At 41.0% G+C, this 26,699-nt stretch overlaps 1 protein-coding gene and 1 long non-coding RNA gene across 4 annotated transcripts in view; one reads left to right on the top strand and one right to left on the bottom strand.

Moving 5' to 3' along the window:
- The window catches only part of MSANTD1 (Myb/SANT DNA binding domain containing 1), a 36,890-nt gene extending 10,762 nt beyond the window's left edge, over positions 1 to 26,128 (top strand). The window contains exons 2-3 of the mRNA XM_020992165.2: positions 6,006 to 6,290; positions 24,844 to 26,128. Coding sequence (XP_020847824.1) covers positions 6,006 to 6,290; positions 24,844 to 25,084 — 526 coding nt within the window. The 3' untranslated portion in view covers positions 25,085 to 26,128. The remainder of the gene's footprint in view (positions 1 to 6,005; positions 6,291 to 24,843) is intronic.
- LOC144455495 (uncharacterized) overlaps positions 1 to 26,699 on the bottom strand; it is a 126,941-nt gene that overhangs the window by 34,090 nt on the left and 66,152 nt on the right. For 2 of the 3 annotated variants that reach the window (XR_013484204.1, XR_013484202.1), the window contains one exon: positions 21,982 to 22,396. The exons of the other annotated variant lie outside the window; for it this stretch is intronic. This is a non-coding gene — a long non-coding RNA (uncharacterized LOC144455495). Of the gene's footprint in view, positions 1 to 21,981; positions 22,397 to 26,699 lie in introns of those variants that run through there. 3 annotated transcript variants of the gene reach the window in all.

The raw sequence follows: 26,699 nt of genomic DNA, 5'->3' as shown, positions 1-26,699 counted from the left end.
ATGTTACAGCTGCTAAGTCCTATGTAATCCTGTTTATAGCTCCCAGATCTTTGAATTGTTTCCTTCTGGCTACTTGCAGTATTTTTTCCTTGACCTGACAGTTCTGTAATTTGGCTACAATGTTCCTTGGAGTTTTTATTTTGGGGTTACATTGTTTTTATAACTCAGAGCTGGTACTAATTCATTGTGATATAATGGATCTTACTGGCCAAGTGCATTTCAGTAGTCTATTGTTGGCATGGAAGTTAAATCTTTAGTAACATCATGTGAATCTAGAAGGTGCTGTCTTTTGAGTTGCTTTCAAAACACAGTGAAATACTTCCGACTAATGTTAGAAGTTATTCCATTGCTACAATGGAGCTTCTCCAGAATACTGTGCTTGCAGATCCATGCCATGAGGCTTTTATGTGAAGAGGTGTTTTTATAAGATTCTTCTCCCATAGAGTGACATCTTTTGGATAGGCACCAAGGCATATTTCCTTATTCTGAAGTCCACACTAGTGGTCATGAGAATAGTGAGGTGTTAGTCTATTATCATTGTTACATAGGTCATCAGTAGGTAATGTGTTGTCATCCAAAGCTTAGCTACCAGTAGATAGTCTGAAGAGGCTCAACATACTATCTGCTGATGAGTGTAAGGGGTGCTCACATGGATGAAATCATAGTTCTTTTGATGTCATGATGTATTTACACTGATGAATACTTCTGGACTAAGGTTGGGTGATGGGTGATCTCCAAGGTCCTGACTCACAGGAGACTGTATGATTGGAGGCAAGGATAGTGTAAACTAGTGTCCCTGAAGCCTCCCAAGTACCTTCCTGGGGAGGAAGGAATTCAGCTCTTCCAAAAACAGATTTGGCCCCTGGAGAGATTCCCATTGGGAAGAGGCATTAAAAAGTCCTTTTCCTTGTTATTACTACTTTCAGAAACTCTGGCAAGAGTGGGATCTGGTTGCAATAAGATAGAGGCAGCATTAAAAATTTTTAGGAGACCTTAGCTGTGTTCTCAGTTCCTGGGGTCCTTGTGCAAGACCCTGAACTAGTCTTGGCAGAAGTTTCCCTCACCTAGAAAATGAGCTTGTGGGGACCCTACGAGGCAGGTGTCAGAGTCCTGAGTACCCTTGGCAAGGAGCTGTTTCACAACATCGATGTTTGAGAATCATTAACCACTTTGATTGGACACCATTTATATCTTTGTATCTTTCTATTCATTCCCCTTGGAATGGCCTTCCCACTCTTTCCCATTTATTGGGATGTTCCTTCCTTTCTTCCTCCCCTCCTTCATTTTTTAATCTTTATCAACAGTGTCTGACTTTCAACAAAGGAGGTGATATAACAATATTTTCTACATGCATTATATTCACAGCATCTCTTTTCCAGCATTCTAAGTATGAATTCTCTAATGTCTTATATGGCTTTTGCTCCCTCAAATGATTTCCCACACTTACTATATTCACAGAGCTTTGTTCCCATGTAAGTGAACTGATGTTCAATAAGGCATAACTAGTAATTGAAGGTCTATTTACATTGTTTATATTCACAGGTCTTCTTTCTATTATGACCAGAGTTACAGATAATAAAGGATGAATTTCCACTAAAGCCCCTTCCATATTTATTACATATATAACATAATATATATTTATACAATTACATGTCTAATATGATGTAATATAAGATATGATCCTTTAGGATTAATTACCTAGTGGCAAATAATGCACAAGCTCTAATGAAAGCCTTCTATCATGCATGACTTTTATGGGGGTTTCTAGTATAAACTCTGTTAAGCTGTTTTCTCTCTATGTTCTAAATTCTCTCCAGGCATGTCCTCTAATTGGAGTAAAGGATGAGCTGTCACTGAAGGCACATTCACTGAATTCATAGAGCTTTTTCCCTTCAAGGTCCAGCTGAAGTCCTTAGTCTTCTACGAAGCTGTCCCAGAGTCCCACAACTCACAGGGATTCACCCATCCTCCTAATTCCTAAAGCATTTGCTGTCTACTCAGCACACACTGTCTTACCTTGTCAGTCCTATTTTCCTGTGTGTGTGTGTCTTGGGTCTCAGGCTCTTTAAGGGACTCCTCCCATCTCTGGTGCTTTGACACTGACTGTCCCACCTGCCTGAGATGCCCTTCTAACTCCCCTTTGCCTTTTAGAATATGTTGTTTCTTTCAAGACTCAGTTCAAACCTCACCTGATTTAGCAAAGACTTAAAAAATACCGAATTGCTTACTGTATATCCCTCCACGGTACTTAGCAGAAGGCCTTGTACATAGTAAGCACAGAGAAAGTAGTGGTTGAAGGAAAGCAGTTTAAACAGTTGTTCCTGGCCAAGTTCCTGTAAGCAGCATCAGTGGCTGCAATAGAGGCTCTCTATCATGCTAGGATCAGTTAGGTAGACTGACCCCAGATTATCATAAAATTACAGAAAGTCTGAATTTGGTGAGACCTCAGAGACCCCTTAATCTCACCCACCCTGGGAAGCAATCCCTTTTATACCTGCCCTGATCAGTGATTACCCGGCCTTCTCTTGAAGACATCTACTGAGAACTCTGGCGGAGGTGGTGTTTTTTAGTTGTGTCTGACTCTTTGTGATCCCTTTTGGGGCTTTCTTGGGAAAAATACTGGAGTGTTTTGCCATTTCCTTCTCCAGCTCATTTTATAGGTGAGGAGACTGAGGCAAATAGGATTAAGTGACTTGCCCAAATAAATGTCAGGTTTGAACTCAGGTCTTCTTGACTCCAGATACTTACTAGCTGTGTGACCTTAGGCAAGTCATTTGACCCTATTTGCCTCAGTTCTTCATCTGTAAAATGAGTTGGAGAAGGAAATGGGAAACCACTCCAGTATCTTTCTGCCACTTTTTGCCTCTTTGCTTGTTATCTTATGTTCTTCCACTGTTCTTTCTCCTCTTCCTTTCTCACCTGGCTACATTACTTCGAGACTTTTCTGACTTGTCCACCAGGCCTCGAGTTGGGTACCTTCCTTGGCTCTTACACCTGCGCCCTGCCTTCCCTCCCCAGCTTTTCAGTTCCAATTCCTTTTGTATGTTGTCTTTCCCTGGGAGACTGTGAGGTCCTTGAGGGCAAGAAGTGTCTTTTTTCATATTTATATCCCCAATGCTTGTCACATAGGAGGCACTTAATAAATATTTATTGACAGAGTGACTGATATTTCTCATTTTGGTCTTCTTGTAATGTTTTACTTGTGCCTTTGTCTTATGTTTATTTTTTTTCTGTCTTTTATGTGTCTTACTCTAAGGGGTGTGTGTGTGTGTGTGTGTGTGTGTGTGTGTGTGTGTGTGTGTATCTTCATCCTGTAGAAGCATAGAACGTCAGCTGGAAGGAAACTCAGAGATCAGACTTGTCCCCATCATCTCACAGAGGAGGAAACAAAGGCCTTGGTCCCAGTGTCTCAGCGTCAGAGCTGGAACTTGCCTGGGACTTCTCTTCCTTCCCTGGCTTATTCCCCACAGAACTCTGAATTGTATTAGGCACAGAGTACTGAAAGATGTGATTGCCGAGGCCTTACCACTGATCTTAGAAACACAGTGGAAGACGGGAGGAGCTCTGAAGGACTGGAGATGGGCACAGATCTCCATTTTTAAAAAGGGGAAGGTGATTGTTTAATACTATAGGCCAAAAGCTTGACTGTAATTCCTGGCAAAATTCTAGTACTCATTACTGAGTGGATAGTTTGTGGCTACTGAGAAAGGCAAGTGGTTATTACCACAAATCAGCACGAGTTCATCAAGAACAAGTCATGTCACCCTAACCTGACTTTCTCTTCTGCATGATTATGAGAAGCCATATATGGATTTCAATGAGGCATTCAACAGTCTATCATGTATCCTTGTGGGTAAGATGGGTAGACGTGGCTGGTATGATAGTAGTACAGGTTGTAGATTCACAAATGATTTAATGATCTAAAGAGCAGTGATTGATAGATTTCAACATGAAGAAGCCTCTCCTGAGCTGCCAAAGGAGTCTGTCCTTAGCACAGTCTGGTCTATCAAGGATTGAAATGAAGGTATATTTAGCATGTATATCAAATTTTAGAAACTTAAGATTTACACCTGGAAAGGGCACTAGAGTTCATCTAATCCAACTTCCTCATTTGGCAGATAAAGAAATTGGGGCCTACAGACTTTCAAAGCAGAACCAGGATTCAAGATCAGGTCCTATACACAGTGACAAAAGGAACTGATTTTTAATAATTGAATTCGTAACAAGCTGGTAAGGAAGATGTTTGGGGGCAGGAAAACCTTCTAAGTGTCACTCAAAGCATACGTACCGTGTAGCTCTCATAGGACACTATCAGAAAGGATCTTACAGATCATATACTCCAATCCTTTAATTACACAATGGAAGAAACTAAGTCCCAGAAACAGAAACTAACTTGCCCAAGGTTGTACGACTAGTCTAGGTTGTGAAATTAGATGTCCTGTTCAATCTGGGAAGCTTTTCAGTATGTAAACCAGTGTTGCCATTGAATTCAAAGACATATCTTGACCACAGAGCTTAGGAGCAGAGTTTCATGATCTCTCCTCTTATCTGACATCATCCTAGGATTATGTCAGAATCATAGAACATCAAAGGTGAAAAGGATTTTAGGGATCATCTAGTCCAAAGTTCTCATTTTATAGATGGAAACTAATTCCCAGAGAGGGACATAATTGATCTTGGGTCTCCTAATTCCCAATCTAGAGTTCTTTTCTACTAGACTATGGTAGGCATGAAGAAAAAAACAGTTGATAGGTGGATAAATCTGGAGCCAGGTCAGATAATGCCACATACTGGGAAATTTTACAGATTGTACACTGAGTTCAAAGACTTCTCTTGGTCACATTGATTTTAAGTAACTCAGAAAATTGTCACAAACCTTCCTTTCATCCCCCAGAACCTTAATTAAGAACCTGGGAAAGCTAGGCCAGCCCTCTCAGAGTCCAGAACCTTAGCAACATCTGTCTTCATGCCTTCAACCTCCCCTTTCTGGGTCCTTTTCCCAGATCTTAGGTGTCCCTTCCACCCAACTTCAGGAGAGTTGATCAGTGTCCTTCTGGCTCTTCCTACCAATCCCTTATCTTAAACTGCTCCCATATCCTTCATTCACATAGAGCAGCTTGGGATATTATCTTCTTTGGGCTTTACATGTTGATAGACATTGGAAGCTTTTATCTAAAGAAAAAGAACCCTACTTTTGGCCTTTCAGACAGTTGCCAATGGATGAAAATTTCAGGAGGCAGGGGAGAATTCTAAGAGATTCTGAAATTGTCCCATTTAAGTGGTATACTATTCTCCCCATATTTAAAGATGGCGCTGTGGAGAGTTGAGGCATGACCTGTTCCTAGGAGCCTGGTGGTGGTATGGAAGTGACCCTGAACTCTTCATTGTTATGGCAGCCCAGCATAAATTCTAGTGAGTCTTTTCAGGCTAGAATGACATCAGACTATATGTCTATCCTCTGAGGCCCAGGGGCTTATCACCAGGTCGGCTGCATTTTTCAGCCATAGCAACTCCTATAGACCGTTTACTAAGTTGTAGGGGGCATGCTGTATGTCAGGGGAGGGAGAACCCCCACCTATACAGTCACAGCTCTTTGAAATATTGAAATTCTGAGTTCTGTTGCCTAGGGGTTTTTTTTGTTTTGTTTTCTTTTTTAAAGCCTAACAGTTCAGAACCCAGAGCCCAGTGCCCTTTTAAGTCTAACCTAGTTCAGGACCCTGAGCCCTGCCTACTTTAGATCTCTTAAACCTGACTTCTTTTAAGGCTTATCCCTAATTTCTTCCAGATGGGTGCATGCTATTCTGTATAGCTGCTGTGGGCTTTCCTGACCTATGTACTGCTAGCATCAGATGTCCATGTGATTTTTTTGTTTCCTTTTTCAATGGAAGACACAGAGACCCAGCCGGGTTCCCTGGGCAGAGAGGTGTGAAAAGCTAGCTTGAGATATTTGTGTGTGTCCCATGCATATGTTATCATGCTTCACTGTTGTGTGTCTTTCGTTGCAGGAAATTAAAATGCATGACTGATAGCGAGTCTGTTCCACCCGACTGGCCTTATTATATAACCATTGATAGAATACTGTCCAAAGTCACTGAATACAATGACGTGAAACTGCAGGAGAGCCAGCAGCCCGGGCCTTCCACGTCCCAGACCGAGGCGTCCCTGTCACCGTCCGCTAAGTCTACCCCTCTGTACTTACCGTATAACCAGTATTCCTATGAAGGAAGGGAAGAGTGCTACGAGGATGACCATTCAGAGAGCTCTTCCAGCTTACTCTCTTTTAAGTTAAGGTAGTGTTTGCATTTATTCCTTTTCCACGCCTCCCCTCTGAATGGGGCTGGGCCAGCACTGTCAGGTGGAAGGGAAGCATGGGGGCCGGGGCGGGCTGGGGTGGGGGACCCTCCCGGCCATCTCTGCCCCATGTTGCTGAGCCAGTCTTTCCATTGCCTCTTCCCTACCAGCCCCTCAGTTTGGTATAGTAGAAAGAGCACCAGATGTGAAGTTAGAAAAACTGAGTTCAAATCTTGGCTCTGCTATGTACTGTGACCCAGGGCAAGCTATTTAACTTCTCTGAGCATCAGTTTCTCCACTTATAAAATGAAGGAGTTGAACTAGATCTCTAAGGTATCTTCCTATCCTAGGAATCACCATCCATGCCAGGGTCAAGGTCCGAAGCCTTGCAATTTAGTGTTTGTTGGCTGCCACCTATTTGACAAGTCACTTCTTATGAGCCCCAGTTTCCCCATCTCTAAAATGGGGCTGCTAATATTTATTCTGCCCACCCTGCAGTTGTGGCATGAGGATCAAATGAGATAATAATGTGCTTTGTCAACTATAATAAATGTATTTATTTCTCTGTTATTACTATCTGTCTGGAAATCCCTGGTCAATTTCTCTTTGTACCATGTAATCCCCATCTTAGGTCTGGGCACAAGACAAGCAAGTGAGAGAGTTAAGGCTCAGTGACCCACCCCCATTGCTGGCAGTGGCAGCTGGGGTGCTGAGAAGATAGAGTGGCATTGAAGCCAAGGCCCCTGTCTCAAATCAGGTGCCTCAGCTTACCTACAAGGGAAAGATGAGACTAAGAGGGAGTGTGATCAAGGCCCATAAAACCACAAAAGGATAAATAAAGTGGGGTGAACGGACCCAGGCTCGTCCTGCTTCACACCTTGGGCAGCAACCTAAGGAACTTATTGCCACAAGAGGTGGCAAAAGCTCTGATACACAGAAACATCTGTTGCCCAGGTCAGATTTATAAGAGAAAGTAAGAAGTGCAGGGACATGGGTAAACTGTCATGAGCCCATGATGTCAGAAAGGATAACCATTGCAACCTGGGGCTGGAAGGACACAGGCATCCGAGCTCACACGGCGTTCAGATGTGCTTAACCTTCTGAGTGTCTTGGGTTGGCTTCCACATAGAACAGAACTTTTTGGTGAATGAGAGAGAGGAGAATCCCCAAGGTATGCTATTTATGTTCACCAAGTGCTTCCTATGGGCAAGGCCCTAGGCACTGGGGGTATTAGTATAAGAACAAAATGTAGTTACTCTTCCTCCTTCATGATCTCTACTCTCTAGGAGTTTTCAATCTTGTAGAAGGCGTAAGATGCATTTATGTGAACTATACAAGACAGAAAGTGGAACTTTCGAAGTGCAAATTGTACCATGTTATTAAGAACAGAGAAAGAAGAGATAGATCACTTCTGGTTTGGGGTCAAGGAAACTTCATATGGAAAAGGAATCATTTAGGCTTAGTCTTGAAGACAGAAAATGGACAGACAGAGGTGGTAGGAAGGGCAATCCAGGCAATGGTAGTGTCACATGAAAAGGAATGGATAAAGTACAGAACATAGTTCATAGAGCATAATCTACTTTGGCTGTGACTTTGGGTCACAGGAAAGGAAGTAGGAGATAATCTAGAGAGCTGAGGTGGGCCCATATTGTGAAATGGCTTTAATGTGATGGTACAAACATCCTCTCTTATCTGAACCCAAATCCATAGGTTCAGACACAGATAGATGAGATCAACTCCTCATTGGTTGATGTGATTTGAAAAAGTCTGACCCTTTCCCCTCTCTGCAAGATTGGTGGGATATCTGTCTTCAGGATCAATGATTCTTGAGATCTAGGTTTGAATCCTCACTCTCCCATTTATAATCTGAGGCCTTGGGCAAATCACTTCTCTCTGGGCCTCAGTTTCCTCTTCTATAAAATCATAGCATTAGGCTAAATGATCTTTAAATTCCCTTCCAGGTAGAATGATGGATTTTCTGTTCATCTCTCTTCTCTTCTCTTCTCTTCTCTTCTCTTCTCTTCTCTTCTCTTCTCTTCTCTTCTCTTCTCTTCTCTTCTCTTCTCTTCTCTTCTCTTCTCTTCTCTTCTCTTCTCTTCCCTTCTCTTCCCCTCCCTTCTCTTCTTCTCTGTCTCTCTCTCTATATATATTATATATGTATGTGTATGTTTGTATATGTATATATGTATATATGTATGTATGTATGTATGTATGTATGTATGTATACACACACATGTATTCATCCATCCATCCATCCATCCCAAGGACTTAGTCATCAAGTCTTTACTGAGGACCTCCTAGGAGGTTCTATGATGGACACAGGAAGAGAAACAAGGAAACAAGACACATACAGTACAATCAGAGAATAATATAAGGCAGAACAAAAGCAAGCACCATGCAGTATGCCACACATTCTAAATGCTAGGACATTGGCTAAAGAAAGAATGAAAGAGGAGAAAAAGGAGAGAGAAGAGAGTTGGTTAAACTGTGGTTTTAAAGAAAGGGAGGGGCCTGGTTTTCAGATGCCCCTTTTAATTCAGCTTGTAAATAACAAATGTGTTTCCCTGGTTTGGGAATCTCCAGGCTCCCCACCATCCTGCTGAATGAATGATCAGATGTTTGCCTGCTCCCTGTCCTTCCATTTCATCTTGTGCTAGACACAAGGCTAAGAGTACCGCCTTTGTTCCTGTTAAAACAATGAACTTGACATTCCAGACAGTATAGATCAATTTTGTTTTGTCCGTTTCCCACTCATTTGGTTAGCCTGGCATCATGGAGATTTGCAGACATACGTGCATCTTGTCTAATTTCTTTGGGAATATGTGGTGGAGAGCTCTTTCAAGCTTGGTATTTGCTCAGTGGCCCCCACAGAGAGTGTGCCTTGTGTGTTTGTGGCCACAGCTGAACCAACAACCACTTTGGACCACCCTGCTGTGACAAGAGGCCAGGGAGGGCTGTGGGTGACAAGTGGGATAGGGATACTGACATTCCTTCCCCTTCTTTTCCCATTCCCAACCTCAAACTAGAGCATAGGATCAGAGCCTTTAGAGCTTAAAGGGGTCTTAGAAATTGCTTAGTGCAAGCTTATGAATGAGGAAGCCGCCTCAGTGTCACAAAGACAGGTCTGCTGTCTGAGATGCTGAGGACAAGTACTGCTTGGAGTCCAGGTATTCCTAGGATCCTGACTCACTGTACTTCATTTTGAGGTTTTGGCTTTTCGAAAAGGAGGTACCAGACCTGGACCTGACTAGGAATGACCCTTGGCAAATCATGAAACCACTTTTGAAATTTGTCTGCAATGCCCCCTTTCCCTGTTCAGTTTCTGACCCCACCTGTTCCCTTTATACTCCCCTCATAAAGCCCCACCATGGCCCCAAAGAAACTTACTCTCTTTACTCCCTCCCCTCCTGACCCCATTGGTCTGATATTTCTTGTCTTGGATTGCACTTTGCTCTTTTTCACTCATCATGGATTATTCTGAAGATTAAACTGGGATTGAATTTAATGTGGATCAGTATAAAACCCCACACTGGTGAGAACAACATCTAAGGCAGTGGTTCTCTGATGGTGGAATTTAAGGTGATACTAGTCATTAAAAAGTTCTGAATCAGAAAATCAACTTCCCAAATACCAGATGGGGGAGATATGAATAAAAATATGGGCCATGATAACCCCCAAAACTAATGTGATACGAAACTGCATTAAAAGAAGCATTGAATCTAGGTTGTAGGAAAATTCTGTCCCATTCAGACTACATTTGAGGTATTGTATTATATTCTGGGCACCTCACTTTAGGAAAGGAATTGATAGGCTGTAAAGTGTCCGAGGGAAAGTGACTAGGATGGGGAAGAGTTTTGACATCAAGCTACATGAGGGTCAGCCGAAGGAACTAGAGATGTTTAATTTGAAAAAGCAAAGACTTAATGGGAATATGATATGAAAGTGGAATTACTGTTTCTGTTTGGCCCTAGAAGGATGAACAGAGTAGCAGATTTAAGCTTGACATTGGGAAAACCATAAAAGTTAGAGCTATTGAAAAGTACAATGGGCTGCCTCAGGAGATATTAAGTTTTCAAAAAAGGCTTGGTAATCAACTGTCCAGCATACTGTAATGAGAATTCTTATTCAGATACATATTAGAGCAGATGCCTCTGAGGTCCCTTCCAACTGTAAGAAGCTGTGATTCTATTGTTGAATGACTAGGTTTAAAGAGTGGTGAATAAAGAATCAAGGTGAAGCTGGAAGAAGGTCCTTAATAGAGTGTCACTGGGCTTTGTCCTTGTCTTTATCTACACAGGAATAGCAGGCAGTGTCTTCTCATATCTCTTTTTTTAGGGCCAAACTTATTTTTGATAATTTCTCATCATCCATTTTTAGTTGTTTTGTGGTTGTTATTCAGCTAGCACTTGAAATGACAGAAATGGAATATAAAAAGGTCTCAGAAAACTAGAAGGACAGATTCAAGCTGTTAAAATTAACAAAAAAATTTTATTAAGGATAAAATTTTGAGTTCCACATTTGCTTAAAAAACCAATTAAAGTATAATACAGGAGTAGAAAGCAGTTTGCGTGAAAAAATGAAAACAAAACAAAACAAACCCTGAGAGTTTTATGGGATTGTAAGTTCAATAAAGCCAATAGTATGAGTTGGCAGCCAAAAATACAGTGTGATCTCGAGGCACATTAATAATGGTACACCTAGTATCCAGTTTCAAAGTGTCCAGGATGAGGCAGGTGATAGCCCTGCTGTCCTTTAGAAGAACATGTGAGGATCACTTGGCGGAATTGGAGATGTTTACCTGAAGGAGAAACATCATAGGAGGGAGGGAACGTGATAGTTGTTTTTGAGTATTTGAAGAGCTATCACGGGAAAGAGGAATTATTTTACTTGAACCCAGAAGGCAGAAGTAAGAGCAGTGAAGGGGATTTTGAAAACCAGGTAAGAGAAGTAGAGGAAAAATTGGGAAGAGAAATGAGAGTGATGCAAGAAAATCATGAAAAATGAGAGTCAACAGCTTTCTAGAGGAGAACCAAAAAAATGCTGAAGAAAATAACCCCTTAAAAAATAGACTAGACCAAATGGCAAAAGAGTCCAAAAAGCCAATGAGGAGAAGAATGCCTTAAAAAGCAGAATTAGCCAAATGGAAAAAGAGGCTCAAAAGCTCACTGAGGAAAATAATTCCTTAAAAATTAAGATGGAGCAAATGGAAGCTAATGATTCTGAGAAATCAAGAAATTATAAAACAAAACCAAAAGAATGAGAAAATAGAAGACAATGTGAAATATCTCATTGGAAAAAACAGCTAACCTGGAAAATAGATCCAGGAGAGATAACTTAAAAATTGTTAGACTACCTGAAAGCCATGAAAAAAAAAAAAGATCCTAGACATTATCTTTCAAGAAATTATCAAGGAAACTGCCCTGATATTCTAGAACCAGAGGGTAAACCAGAAATTGAAAGAATCCACCAATTACCTCCTGAAAGAGAGCCCAAAAGGAAAACTCCCAGGAATATTATGGCCAAATTCCAGAGTTTCCAGGTCAAGGAGAAAATATTGCAAGCAGCCAGAAAGAAACAATTCCAGTATTGTGGAAACACAGTCAGGCTAACACAGTATTTAGCAGCTTCTACATTAAGGGATCAGAGAGCTTGGAAAATGATATTCTGGAGGTCATAGGAGCTAGGATGAAAACCAAGAATCACCTATCCAGCGAAACTGAGTGTAATCAATGAAGAGGAAAAATTGATATTCAATAACATAGAGGAATTTAATGCATTCTGAGAACCCAGAGCTAAATAGAAAAATTGACTTTCAAATACAAGACTCAAGAGAAGCATGAAAAGGTAAACAGGAAAGAGAAATCATAAGAGACTTACTGAAGTTTAACTGTTTACATTTCTACATGGAAATATGATATTTGTAACTCATGAGACCTTTCTCATTATTAAGGTAGTTGGAGGGAATATATATAGACAGAGGGCACAGGGTGAGTTAAATATAAAGGGATGATATCTGAAAAAATAAGAAAATTAAGGGATGAGAGAGGAATGTACTGGGAGAAGAGAAAGGGAGAGGTAGAATGGGGTAAATTATCTCATATAAAAGAGGTAAGAAAAAGCTTTTACAATGGAGGGAAAAAGGGGGGAGGTGAGAAGGAATAAGTGAACTTTACTCTCATCAGATTTGGTATAAGGAGGGAATAATATACACACCCAATTGGGTATGGAAATCTATCTTACCCTACAAGAAAGTAGGGGGGAAAGGGATAAGAGAGGGAGGGGTGATAGAAAGGAGGGCAGTTTGGGGGAGGGAATAATCAAAAGAAAACACTTTTGAGAAGGGAGAGGGACAAAGGAGAGAATAGAATAAATGGGGGCCAGGATAGGATGGAGGGAAATATAGTTAGTCTCTCACAACATGACTATTATGGAAATGTTTTGCATGACTGTACATGTGTAGCCTATGTTGAAATGCTTGCCTTCTCAATGAGGGTGGGTGGGGAGGGAGGAGAGGAGAGTATTTGGAACTTAAAGTTTTAGAAATGAATGTTAAAAATTGTTTTTACATGCAACTGGGAAATAAGATACACAGGCAAGGGGGTATAGAAATCCTTCTTACCTTACAGGAAAATAGAAGGGGAAGGGGCTAAGAGAAGGGGTGGGAGGGTAGTAGAAGGGAGAACAGATTGGGTGAAGGGGGAATCAGAATGCAGACTGTCATGGGGTGGGAGGGAGGGAAGGGATGGGGAGAAATTTTGGAACTCAAAATCTTGTGGAAATGAATATTGAAAACTAAAAATAAATAAAATTAAAAAAAAGAGAGAGAGAGCTATGAAGGATGGGTTCAGAGAGAGTCTGAAAACTTGCTGGCAGAGCATTCCAAGAATGAGATAAGGGCTAGCTTTGGAGGACAGCTATTTGAATCCAAACTACACTACTTCCAACCTGGGTGACCTGGGGGGAGCCCCTTAATCTTTGGGGCCTTTAGTTTCCTCATAGATGAAATGAGTTAGACTAGATGACCTCTGCAGACCCTTTTAGTTTTAGATCTAATGACCGACCGAGTTTCCTGTCCCTGGAGGTTTTCGGGTGGATATGAGATGACCATTTCTCAAGGGTATAACAGAGGAGATTTCCATTCAGGTACTGGATGAACTGGATGACCTCTGAGGTCCCAAATCTGAGGTTCCATGAGTCTTTTGGTTACCTGTATACCTTAGTTCTGGCTCCCCAGACCTTGCCGTATTATAGGTGGATAATACTCTCCAGTACCTTGGAAAGGCAGCTTGGATTTGCTCAGTATTAAAGGAGTTCTGTCTGGTAGCTACTCCCTATGGATTCTGACCATGAGAATAGTTTCTAGCCAAGTAAGTCTTATGTCATTCCCTAAGATGAAAGGCACAGAATTATATAATCTAAAAAGGAAAAGAAAAAATGTTCTCAGCAGCATGCTGCAAATGAACTACAAACCTTGTTTCTTTGCTGAGAAGAATAATGATTTAATAAACTATGCAAACAGAAAAGAAGAGATAGGGCACAGGGATCCTCTGGGCAAATGTTTGCTCTTGGAGACAAGGGTTGTTTGGAGAGGAGAGCCAGACCTCAAAAGGTTCTCTTCTGTTCCTGGAACCAACATGAGATGAACTGCTCATCGCTAGTCTCCCAGGTGGAATTCTGGAGGCGTGGTTTTCCTTTTCAGCCTTTTTGAACACCTAGCTGATTCTAACTGTTGTTGAGAATGATGCTTACTCATCTCTCAGGGCTGGGAGTCAGTACATATCAGGGACTTTTGTGAGTTGCAGTGGGGTTTGGTGAGGGGTAAAGTAGGAGTGAAACAGCAGAGTTTACATTCTGTTAAATGTGGTTGGTGATGTTTGTCCTTAATGTCCTCCAACTAGCCTTTCAGCTTCACTCTCACCTTTTCTCAGTATGGAGGGTAGACTTTTCTATCATTTAAACATGTGCATTTATTTTTTAATTTAATATTTTATTTTTCCCAAATTATTCATAAAAACCATTTAAACATTTGTTTTAAAAAATTTTTGAGTTACAAATTTTCTCCCTTCCTTCTTCCCCCCATTAAGAAGGCAAGCAATTTGACATAGGTTATACATGCGTAATCATACAAAACATATTTCCATGTTGTGAAAGAAAACACAGATCCAAAAAACCCCAAGAAAAAGTAAAAAGTAAAGAAAAAGTATGCTTCAATCTACATTCAGACTCCAGTTCTTTCTATGGAGACAGATTACATTTTTCATCATAAATCCTTCAGAAATGTCTTGGATTATTGTATTGCTGAGAATAGCTAAGTCATTCACAGGTGATCATCATACAGTATTGCTGTTACTGTACAGATACAGTGGTCTCCTGGTGCCTCTTATTTCACTTTCCATCAGTTCATGTAAGTCTTTCTAGGTTTTTCTGGAAGCATTCTGCTTGTCATTTCTTATAGCACAATAGTATTCCATCACAATCATATACAACAACTTATTCAGCCGTTCCCCAATTCATAGACATCCCCTCAATTTCCAATGCTTTGCCACCACTAAAAGAGCTGCTATAAATGTTTATGTACATGTAGGTCCTTTTCCTTTTTGTTTTTTGTTTTTTAATCTCTTTGGGATACAGATGTGGTAGTGGTATTGCTGGGCCAAAGGGTATGCATAGTTTTATAGCCCTTTAGGTAGAGTTCCAAATTGTTTTCCTACTTTTGTTCTCTTAAGGACAACCAAAATAAGTCTAAACCCTCTTGCATAATAACAGGCCTTCAAATATCTTAACTAAAATTACAAACTTAATAAATAACAAAAATGATAAAAACACAGAACGGGGCGGGGGAGAATCATATCCACACCCTCTAACTTTTAACAAAAACTATATGAAATCCTGCCCCCTTTGGCCCTGGTGTCTTTCCTTTTTTTTTTTCCTTCTAAAGAAACAGTTATGGTCAGTGAGTGTACAGTTCTGGTTCTGCTGATTTCACTCTGAAGGCCCTTATATACTTCTTTAGATGCATGAAGATTGCTATCATGTCTACTGTGTATCTTCTCCATGTTAAACATCCCTAGCAGACCTGGCACCATTTTGCTTGCCCCACTAGGGATGTTTTTCAATTTGTCATTGTCCTTCCTAAAATGTGGCCCCCAGAATCGAATATAATACTTCTGAATGTATTGTGATCATCACTTCCCTTATTTTGGGCACTGTGGTTCTCTTAACATGAAGTTACATTTTAATTTAGTTTTGGGAGGTTTTTTTTGGCCTCCATATTCATAAGCTTTATAGTTCCCTTACTTTTTTCACAAGCATTGTAGTCTAATCATACCTCCTTTATCCTATACATGTATGGATTAATTTTTGAACCCAACTGCAGGTCCTTACATTTATCTGTATTAAGTTTCAATTTATATTTATCCAATTACTTTAATCTGCAGAAATCTTTTTGGACCCTGTCTCTGTTGTACATTACGTTAGCTATCTACATCAGCTTTGCACTATCTACAAATTTAATAAGTATGCCATCTATGCCTTCATCTTGCTTCACATGCAAAAATGTTGAATAGTGCAGGACCAAGGACTAATCCATGGAACTCTCCACTAGAGAATTCCATTCAGGTTAATGCTTACCTGTTGAAGAATTCTTTTTGGGTGCAATCTTTCAATCAGTCCTGAATCTGACTATATTATCTAGCCCATCTCTCCAACTTGCTCAGCTCTCTCATGGCATAGGTAAGAAAATAGAGACTGAGAATGGGCAAGTAATTTGTTTAAAGTGCTGGTGCCAGTAAGTGGCACAGCCAGGACACAAACTCAGTTCTTTTGGATCAAGTCCAAGTCTCTTTCCATTGTATTTTTTACTGTCCCCTTATTGAATCATACCATGCAGATGGCCACCTAGTTTATTTAGAGTGGATGTTCTTAACCTTTTTGTGTGTCATGGATCCCTTTGTTAAGCTGGTAAAGTTTATGGACCCCTTCCCAGAATAAAATACAAAGGACTGATTACACAGGAAACCAATTATACTGAAATAAAGATTTATTTTTCTCCATCCAAGTCCATGGCCCCTTTTGAAATCTATCCATGAACTGCTTATAGATCTGTGGACCCCAGGTTAAGAACTCCTGCCTTAAAGAGTAAAGTCAGTTCTGGTTATGCCTAAGGCTTCCCTGTTGAGTTTATTAATGCTGAATCCCTTCAGCTGAAGGGCAGATTACTGGTCTATACTTACTTGCCCTCTTCTCTCCTTTAGGCTACATTGAATAAATTGTATACAATTCTATTCACTTCACCAAATGTCTCCCAGGTGCCCACTGTGTACAGAGCACTGTGGGAATACAAAGATAAATAAAGCATGGCTTTTGCCCTCAATAACCTTATAACCTATTTGAGGCGATAAGATGAACTCAGGTATGAAGCAGCTAGATGGTATAATGAAGAGAGTGCTGGACTTGGAATCAAGGAGACTTAATTGAATTCAAATTCAACCTTAGATGCTTACTAGCTGTGTGACCCTGGGAAGTCGCTTAACCTCAGCCAGCCTCAGTCTCAGCTTCAGTGCACATCAGTAAGGTCTGAAATCCCTGGAGAAGTTTCTGTAACTCACAGCCCAAGAATTCCTGAGTTTTCAGCTATTATTGAAATGCGCCTACAGACAGTCTTTGGACCCAAGACTGGGGGAAACATAATTGATTCAACTCCCTATTATTAACACAATAACAACCCCACACCGAGGAGATTTCCAACAAAGATCTGGAAATTAAAATTCCAATGCTGATGGCAAAAATATAATTTACAGTCCAAATATGTATTCAATTACAGTTACCCAGAGAGAGGGAAAACAAGAGAAAGCCAAGCAAAAAAAGTTTGGAGATTTATGACCAATTGTTGCCCACTTAATCTAGCCTAATTACCCACAGTATTATCACCTAATGGGGTGATTGTTTGAAAGCCTCACATTTCTGGGACCACATTACTACATTTAAATGTGTGTTACTGCTCTGCCCTCCCACTGATACTGTAAATAAGGTCTCTGCTCTCATATTTGTTCTTTTGCCTGGGAATGAAAGGGACCTCCAAGCCTGATTGGATCAGTTCCTTGTCTCTAAGGCTTCTACTTTGTTTTTAAATGGAGAAAACAAGTAGCGTGTATTGGAAAGACACTTGGCCTGTAGTCAGAAGACCTGGATTTGCGTCTCAGCTAATTAGACATTGAATAAAAGGTAGGTTTTATTTAGAGAGACTCCATGACCTGGAGCAGGACTCAGCCTAGACTCAGATGCAAATCCTGCCTTAGACACTTACTAGCTGTGTGACTCTGGGCAAATCACTTAAATTCTTTGTGCCTCAGTTTCCTCATTTGTAAAAAGAGGAGAGTTGGTTGGACTTAATGGGGTTGAAGGCCCCTTTAAGGTATAATAATCCTAATTAACTTGATTAAAAAAACAAACCTACAACAAGGAAAATTCTTCTCCCTTTTACCGAAAGCATCAATTAATGCTCCCTTCTAGTGGGAACTGCTTTCCCTTTGGACCCACATAATCCACATGACATCACGTACTGGTGAAGGCACAGGTGCAGACTGTTCTGCAGTTCTTTCTGACAATGCTCTTCCTTCAACGTTGGGCCTGTACAGATGATCAGGCTATATGTTTCTCTCAAGGTTCAAGCAAAGCCAGAAATATGTCTCCTTTCTCACCTTCTCCCATGATGGTTCAGTCTCCTTATTTAATTGCCTCCTTTGCACCTCAATGGCAGCCACCTAAGAGTCACGTTCAGTGGTTTTTTAAGTTGTGTCCAATTTTTTGTAACCCTGTTTGGGGTTTTCTTTGCAGAGATACTGGAGTCCTTCACTCTTTCCTTCTCCAGCTCATTTGACAAATGAGGAAACTGAGGCAAGCAGGGTTAAGTGACTTGCCCAGGGTCACACAGCTAGCAAATATCTGAGGCTGGATTTGAATTTAGGTCATCCTGACTCCAGGCCCAATGATCTATCCACTGCACCACCTAGTTTCCCTATCACTTAAGAGTGGGAAACCAATTAATAGGCATAAAGAAGTATTATGTTTGTGTGTGTGTGTGCGTGTGTGTGTGTGTGTGTGTGTGTGTGTGTGTGTGTGTGTGTGTAGTGGGGGAAATGTTTGCCATCTAAACAGATGGTAGGAGTGACAACATAAGGTGTTGTAGAGGGTGCACAGATGCTGAAATCAGTTATTTTGTAAAAGCCCAATTATGCTCTAACTTCCAGATTCACAAAACCTAGAAGCACTTAATGGATTTTTTTTTTCATCCTTCACACAGATATATTTATTGTGTTATAAATAGCATGGAAAGAAAGATCTCTGTGAATAGAACTTTCTGTTAAATGCATGCAGGGCAATATGTGTATTGGAATAAGTGGGACAAAATCATGATTACTGGGAAAGTGCAGAGGGACAATTTGTTTTAAATGGCTAGTTTTTAGTTGACTTCCTCCAAGGGATAGGGACTGAACCTGTAACTTCATTGGATACTCCCAGGTCAGAATACTCCCTCCAGCAATGCAGATCAGCATCTTCTCTACAACTTATAGTCAGTCCTTAAGGAGTTACCTAAGCACTAGGGAACTTGTCCAGGGCCACACAGACAGTAAATGTCAGATCTGGGACTTGAACCCAGGTATTTCTGGTTCCACGGTCAGCTCTCACAAGAGCTCACACGAGATAGAAAGGCTTATAAAAATGCATATCTCTCTCTCTCTCTCTCTCTCTCTCTCTCTCTCTCTCTCTCTCTCTCTCTCTCTCTTTCTCTCTCTTTTTCTCTCCTCCCTTCCCTCCCTCTCTCCTCTCCCTTTTCTTCTTCCTTTTTATCTCTTCCTATGAATTACCCCCTATGACTCAATTTCAGTTCATGTTTCCAATATGGCAAATGGCCTAAAATAGGAAATTCTGGCTCACTGTAATGAAAATCTTCTAAACAATTAAAAATGCCCCAGAGTGGAATGAGCTGCCTTGGGAAGTGCTTCTCTCTACTGGGCTACAGGATCCTAAATTTAGAGTTAGAAGACACCCCAGAGGACATGTGGTCCATCCTCCTCAGCTTATGGAGGAGAAAATGAAACCCAGAGAGATAAAGTGATTGCCTGAGGCTAGGTTGTCAAGCAGCAGAGCCATGACTGGGACTCAGATCTTTGACTCCAAATCTGACCATCTTTCCATTCTACCATATCTCAAGTGGAGCCTGGATAACCACTTATCGGAGGTAGTGTAGAAGAAGTTTCCTGTTCAGGTAAGGCTGTACTGGACTACCTCTGTAATCCCTCACAATTCTGATATTGATGTGAGTATCCCTTACTTATATACATCTTCTCTCCACTTGTGTAATCCAGCTTCTTATCATCTCTTTCTTTCTTTCTTTCTTTCATCATCAGTTTCTTTCACACTCTAATTCAGTTTCTTATCATCTCTTGCTGGATTATTGCAGTAGGCTTCTATTTTGTTCCCTGTCTCAAGGTCCTTTCTCTTCTAATCTATCTTCCACAGAGCTGCCAAATTGATATTCCTAAAGCACAGATCTAACCATATCACTGCCCTACTCCAACGGCAGGGAGGTCTGCTTATGGAAATATCCTAAGTTAAGAAACAGAATATTTATTTCAGGAAACAGCTAGTAGTCTGACTTGACTGAAAAGTAGAATGGATGAAGAGGGATAATAGGAGATAAAGCTGAAAAGGGAGCGTTTTAAATGTCAAGCTAGTGAATTTGTATTTTATCTTAAAGGAAACAGGGAGCCTTGCCAAACCCCAACCTTTGGTTACTCCTGTGCCATCCACATTGTTCACATGAACTCCACAATGCTGAACACCACTCAAGAAAGTCATACAGCCCTGCTTGGCTCCACAACACATTTATGTTATCTAATATCAACTGAGCCTTGACTGTTGCATAGCGATCTGCTTATTCTTTCCTGATTAACCATCTTACTTCCCCCAGTGGCTATTTCAAACTATCTCTTCTCCCTTTAAGCCCTCTGTGTTATGTCTTCCCATTCCTACTCAACAAAGGACCTACTTTCCTATTTTGTTTCAAAGATAGGGGCCATCCATTAGAAAGTACTTCTTCCCTGTTCTATAACTTCAAAACCCTTCTGCATCACTTCTCACTTTTTTTTCTATTGCTACAGTCTCAGAGAAAGAAATAGACTTTCTCCTTGCCAAACCTTACTCAGAAGAGTAAGTGTGTCCTTGATCACATCTCCTCCTTTCCACACTGGAGTCTTTGGAATCCTTATGACACTGTCCCCAATCCCCCACATCATCAGTCTTTCCTAATCTGTTGACTCTTAGCCTGTTGCCTACAAAAGCATTGGGCCTTAACCCTCCCCCCATCCCCAAATCCTTACAAAACCTGCACTTAACTGTACTACCTGCTCAAGCTATCTTACTATGTCTCTCCTCCCTTTCATAATCATCATTTATTGCCTCCACTTCCTCACCTTCCACTCACTTCTCAGCCCCTAGCAATCTGACTTCCTACTCCCTCGATTCATTGCAACTGCATCCTCAACAGTCATCAGTCACCTTAGTTGCTAATGCAATGGCCTTTTCTCAGTCCTAATTCATCTTGAGTTCCCTGGGGATCTTGACCCTGTGGATCTTCCTCTACTGCACATTTCTCCCTGGTTAGCCATCGTGGCTCTGCTCTCTTGATTCTCCTCCTGTCCAATTGACTACAGCCTACCCATCTCCTTTGCTGAATAGCCGTCATCCATCTCCTGCCCCAACCATAGCTGCCCTCCAGCATTGTGTTCTGGGCCCTCTTATCTCTTCATACTTTTTCAAGCATCCCAACAACATCTTTGAGTTCGATTATCATTATTTCGAGTCATCTTTGACTCTTCATTCTCCCTCAGTCCCTGTATTCAGAATATTGGTTTGAGAATGCTTTTACTCTGGGCTTGATGGACTCTTGGCATGTCTGGATTTCCCATCTTTTTGGCCTGGGTCACTGAATACTGTATCATCCTTCTGGGTGGAAAACTCAAAAAAGCGTGAGCTTTAGAAAAATGTCTCATGGCTAAAGTTCGTTGACTTGGTGGAGGGACAAATAGCTGGGGAGGTATAGGGTTGAGAAAGGGCTCTTGCTAAGGGAGAGAGAAGTGTCACAACGGCCCTCGATTCACTGCCTTTAGATCTTTAGAACTTCAGACACAGTTTACAGCTACTGTACTTTGTCAAGTCTTCACTCTTGGATGAGTTTGATTATCTTTAAAGACCTGTTCATTATTTGTAAACATCTTAAGGAGGAAGGTGGGAAATTGTAAGGTAGAGGGAAAGAAAGCATAGGAAGTAAATTTTTTTTGAGTCTATGACCTTGACTCATCCCAAGTCGCAACTCAGGGAAAGATCTAGCTTCTACATCTAGCTTCATGTACGTGGCAAGATGGCTTGGTCTAAGTGGGGCAGTCCACAATAATAAGTTCCATTAGCAGGGAGTTAGAAATAACGGATGAGTTATCATTAGGTAGCAAGCAAGCAGGTAGGGACCAGAGAGAAGCAGAATGGGGATGTGCATGGTATAAAGGTCCATTATCACACACATTATCACAAACAGAAGGAGACTGAAAGCAAGAAGTACATCCAAAATCCAGAAGAGCAAGTTGGGTCAAGTGCTGGGTTGCAAAGGACAAAGCAAGCAAGCTTGGTCCATAGTCACGCAGAAGTCCAAGAAAGCAGGTTTGAGCCAGACAGAAGGAACAATTTTTAATTTGACTCATTCAATGCAGTGACTATTTCTATGTCCTTTGGAGCCCTAATGTTTATAGTTAACCTTACCCTCCTGCCCCTATTTTATTTTGTTCTTTTGTTTTCAACTTTCTATTTTATTATAATACTAATAAACATAAATAAATAAGGTCATTTCAACATACAAAAAAGGCTATTACATGTGAAACCATGAATTTCTGTTATGTAGTTTTCTTCCCAACTGCATGGAATTTGTTGCCTTTTTTATAATTCAGGTTTAACATGGTAGTTCCAAAAGTGTGCTGCTTGTCTGTGTCCTCTTCTGAAATTCCTTCTGCTCTCTTGCTTGATCTTTTGAACAGGAGATTTCGCTGGGAGCGGCCTGTGGGAAAAGCTGTGTTTGTGCAATGGCAGATGCCCATTTTGTGAATTGATACAATAAAGACAGATCCCCTCTCCCCTAAAATGGGTGTTAGTATACGTGAATTAGAATCACACACACATGCTCTCATGACCTTACATTTATGAAACCAGTCCTTAAGTAGGCACTTTATTCTGTTGTCATCTCTTGGGACTGGCTAATGATCCCTCATTTGAGCCTGATCAGACATCATCAGACGTGGCATGGACTCTCACCCTGCCAGCTCCTTCCAGGTCCAAAGAGAAATGACACCTCTCTATTGTGCTATCTGTCGTGCTTGCTTTATTTAACAGATGTCCTGAAAAGTTCTGTGAAAATGGTTTTTTGCAAAGGGAATTATTTTAGATTCAGTAAGAGAGCTAAGGTTTCTTCTAGCTCTAAATTCTATTGTTCTCACTGAAGAAATTTTTTAGTGAATCCTTTGCAAAGTAAACCCTTTGGAAATATTGATAACTTCCAAATTTCATCTTACTTGTAAATCTAGATTTCCTCATATCAAGTTTTCTTTGAATGGGGTCAGCGTTTCATTAAAATCTTAAAAGTTAAAGCTTTGGGCTTATGGCCTGGTTCCAGCAGAGTAACACTGAGTCCATGAAATCACGTTATTATTCTCCTGCTCTAAAATCTCTAAGAGTGACCTGTTGCTTCTAGGACACAAGATGGAGTCTTCAACCTGACATTTAAACTGAACATGTCCAAAATAGAACTCATTCCCAAAGCCATCTCTCCTTCAAACTTCTCCATCTCTTTTGAGGAGACAACCATCTGTTTGGAAGTCTTGGAGTCATACCTGATTCTTCCCTCTCCCTCACCTCATTGATATCTCCTCAGTTGCCAAGTCTTGTCAGTCACACCTCCACAACTTCTCTTATTTCCACCCCCATCTCCACTTACGGCCTCTACCCTAGTTCAAGTGCCCATCACCTTTCACCTGGACCATTGTAATAGCCTTCTAATTGGTCTCCTTGCCTCCACCTTCTTTGCTCTCCAATCCATTCTCCATAGTTTCTAAATAGATCTGACCATGTTATTCCCCCATTCAAAAATCATTAGTAGCTTCCTAATGCCTTTGTTAAAATATTGAAACTCCTCAACCAAGAAATTAAAGCCTTCCACACTCTGGCACTCACTACCCTTTCCCAGGCTAATTTCATAACACTCCCCTTTCCTTCCTAGTCCAGTCAGATTGGTCAGGTGGGTGTTTCTTCCGGTATTCAATCTCTTGCCCCCACAACTTTACCCAAGTTTTCTCCAGTATCTGGAATGTACTTTGTACTCATCTCCACTTTGTAGGATCCCTACACTCTTTTAAGGCAGAGCTCAATTGCCGTCTCCTGCATTAAACCTTTCCTGGTTCTTCCAGTTGTTAAGCGCATTCTTGGTCCTAAAACAGTTTTCTGTTGCTCATTATATACTTTGCAGTTACTGTATTCCCCTTGTATAGTATGTGAGCACCCTGAGGGCAAGGACTGTTTCCATTTCTGTCTTGGTATCCCCAGCATCTAGCTCTTTGCCTTGCAAATAGTAAGTTCTTAATAATTGTTGGTTAAATTGAATGCAATTGAAGTCATTAACCACTGAGCTCTATTCTACCTTTCCAGGCTTATTTGACATTACTTTTCTTCATCAACTTTGTATTGCAACCAAATTGCCCTACTAGCTGTTTTGCCAAACTCAACATTCCAGCTCCCATCTCTTTGCTTTCAGTCTCTCTCATGTCTGAGCATGAACATAGATTTTCTTTTTTCTTTTTTTTTTCTTTTTGTGTGAGGTAATCAGGGTTAAGTGACTTGCCCAGTGTCACACAGCTAGTAAGTGTCAAGTGTCAGGTTTGAACTCAGGTCCTCCTGACTCCAAGGCCAGTGTTTTATCCACTGTACCACCTACTGCCCTGAACATAGATTTTCATGATCACTATTGAGGCCCATCAGACCATGAGTTTTGAATCAAGTATATTGGCTGACCTACACTGGGATTTCTCAAGGTGGGGGTTGAGGATGGGTTATTCCTTGGGCCAAAGCCAGGAACAGAAAGTTTCAGGGACTTTGTCATCGCCACCTCTTGTAATCCTTAGCTTCCTTCAAGGGCTGGGGTAGGTCCCTCCTACTAATAGGAAGACTTCCTCAGTCTTTCCAGTTGTTACTAAATTTCGCCTTCTCAGATTGCCTTGCTTTCACTTATCTGCATACATGTTAGACTCTCCTAGTAGAATGAGTGATCCTTGAAGACAAGGGCTGGTTTTTGGTTTTGTCTTTGCATCATCAGCACTTAACATTGTGCCTCACATATAGTTAGTACTTTTAAAAAATCTGAGTTGAACTGAATTGAATGAATGAGCAAGTCCCAAACTGTTAAATCCCTTAGAAGATAGCAAATTTCACTAGTTTTTATTCTTCCCTTTATTTCAGATCAGAAGAAAGACCAGTCAAAAAAAGGAAAGTACAGAGCTGCCATTTCCAAAAGAAAAAGCTCAAACTGATGGAATCAATGTTGGAGGAGCAAAAGAAACTGAGTCGGGCAATGGAAGAAACGTGCCGGGAGGTACGACGGATTCTTGACCAACAGAACATCATCCAGGTGCAGAGCCTGCAGCTTCAGGAGCGCATGATGAACCTGCTGGAGAAGATCATCTCCAAGTCCAACGTCTAGTTGGCAGTCTCACCAAATTCCACTGCCAGGCCAGTCCTATCACGCAAAGGCCCTCTGTCCACACCCACATTGCATTGCCTCTTTATAGGATTCGATAGAACATCTCAGAAAGAAGGGAAAAGAAAAAGCCAAACCAGCGCAAGAAATACAACTGTGGTTGAAAAGGAGAACGTCATCATTCACCGCAGCCTGCGCCGGCCCCACACTCTAAAAGAGGTTGTATAGCTCTGTCTCATCACCAGGTTCACCATGGATGATGAATTTTCAGCTATAGCTGCTCTTGAAGACTATCTACTTAATTAAACTGTGGAGGAGACTCATACCACCGAACTCATAGACGATTGAAGTACTGAAGCATAACATTCCACCTAAGGTTAATTGTCTTAATTATTTTTGTATTTTCAAAGGCCAAGGGACATCTAGCTTGTAGGAACTGAATTTTTACTGTGCTATTTCTGGGTCATTCAGAGACTGGAAGCTTGGGCAAATTTGTCATGGATCAGACTATTCTTTCATGGGACCTGACGTGAGAGGTCACCTTTGGGAATGGGGCATAAAGTTTCTTACTGTTTCTGACTTTGTCCCAAGGAATGCCCTATCCTCAACCCCCACATTAGGACATCCCACTGTAGGTCAAACAATACACTTGATTTGAAACTCACTGTCTGATGGGCCTTAATATTGACTATGAAAATACATGTTCATGCCGAAACGAATTAGCATTAAAAAGTATCAAACTCACATATATGTATGTGCACATATATACATATATAGTAATTGTTCAAAATACTTGAAGTTTCTTTTGATAATAAATGTATAATTTTTTCATTATTAAATGGAATAATGGTTCACTTTGAAAAATAAGCAATGAATTGGGCTGTCCTGAAACTTCTTTTTAAAGATGTATATAAGTCAAAGGGCAAAAAAATCCAATGTCATCTTCTAAAGGAGAAACAGCAGGCATCTCCCCAATTATTGTCTTGTACGCTATTAAGAAAATAGCCTTTGACATATATAACTCATAAACAGAGATGAACTGAGCTACCTTCATGTGTCCTTTTTATCTGCCGCCTTAGACATGAGGCATTTCTATTGCCTAAATAAGCATGATGATGATAAAAATAACAGCATCTGACATTTTGGTTTTACTATATACTTTTTTTTTTTTGGCAATTGGGGTTTAAGTGACTTGCCGCAGGTCATACAGCTAGTGTCAAGTGTTTGGTCTGAGGCCAGATTTGAACTCGGGTCCTCCTGACTTCAGGGCCAGTGCTCTATCCGTTGTGCCAACTAGCTGCCCCCTACCATACACTTTTCAAAGTGTTTTTACATCCATCATCTCATCTGATCCTTACAACAGTCCTTTGAGGGGATTCTTTACATTTTCCTGATAGAGAAACTGAAGCCCAGAGAGGGGGAAATGTCTCACTCAGGTTGCCACAGTTAATGACAAGCTACAGCCAGAGCCCTGGTCTCCTGGTTCTTAGTCCAATAGTGTTTTCTCCATGTACATTTGATGGGGCTCAAAGGGTGCACCTCCACTCTAATTCTGTCCTGGTATCTCATTGAGAGACAAAGGTGACCCTGAGTTCTCAAAGGCTGTCTGTGCGGAACA

Source organism: Phascolarctos cinereus, unplaced genomic scaffold, assembly GCF_003287225.1.
Source record: "Phascolarctos cinereus isolate Bilbo 61053 unplaced genomic scaffold, phaCin_HiC Scaffold_9;HRSCAF=440, whole genome shotgun sequence".
NCBI classification, from domain to species: Eukaryota; Metazoa; Chordata; class Mammalia; order Diprotodontia; family Phascolarctidae; genus Phascolarctos; species Phascolarctos cinereus.
The sequence above is the reverse complement of the archived record's forward strand: the minus strand, read 5'-3'. Positions and strand labels throughout refer to the sequence as shown.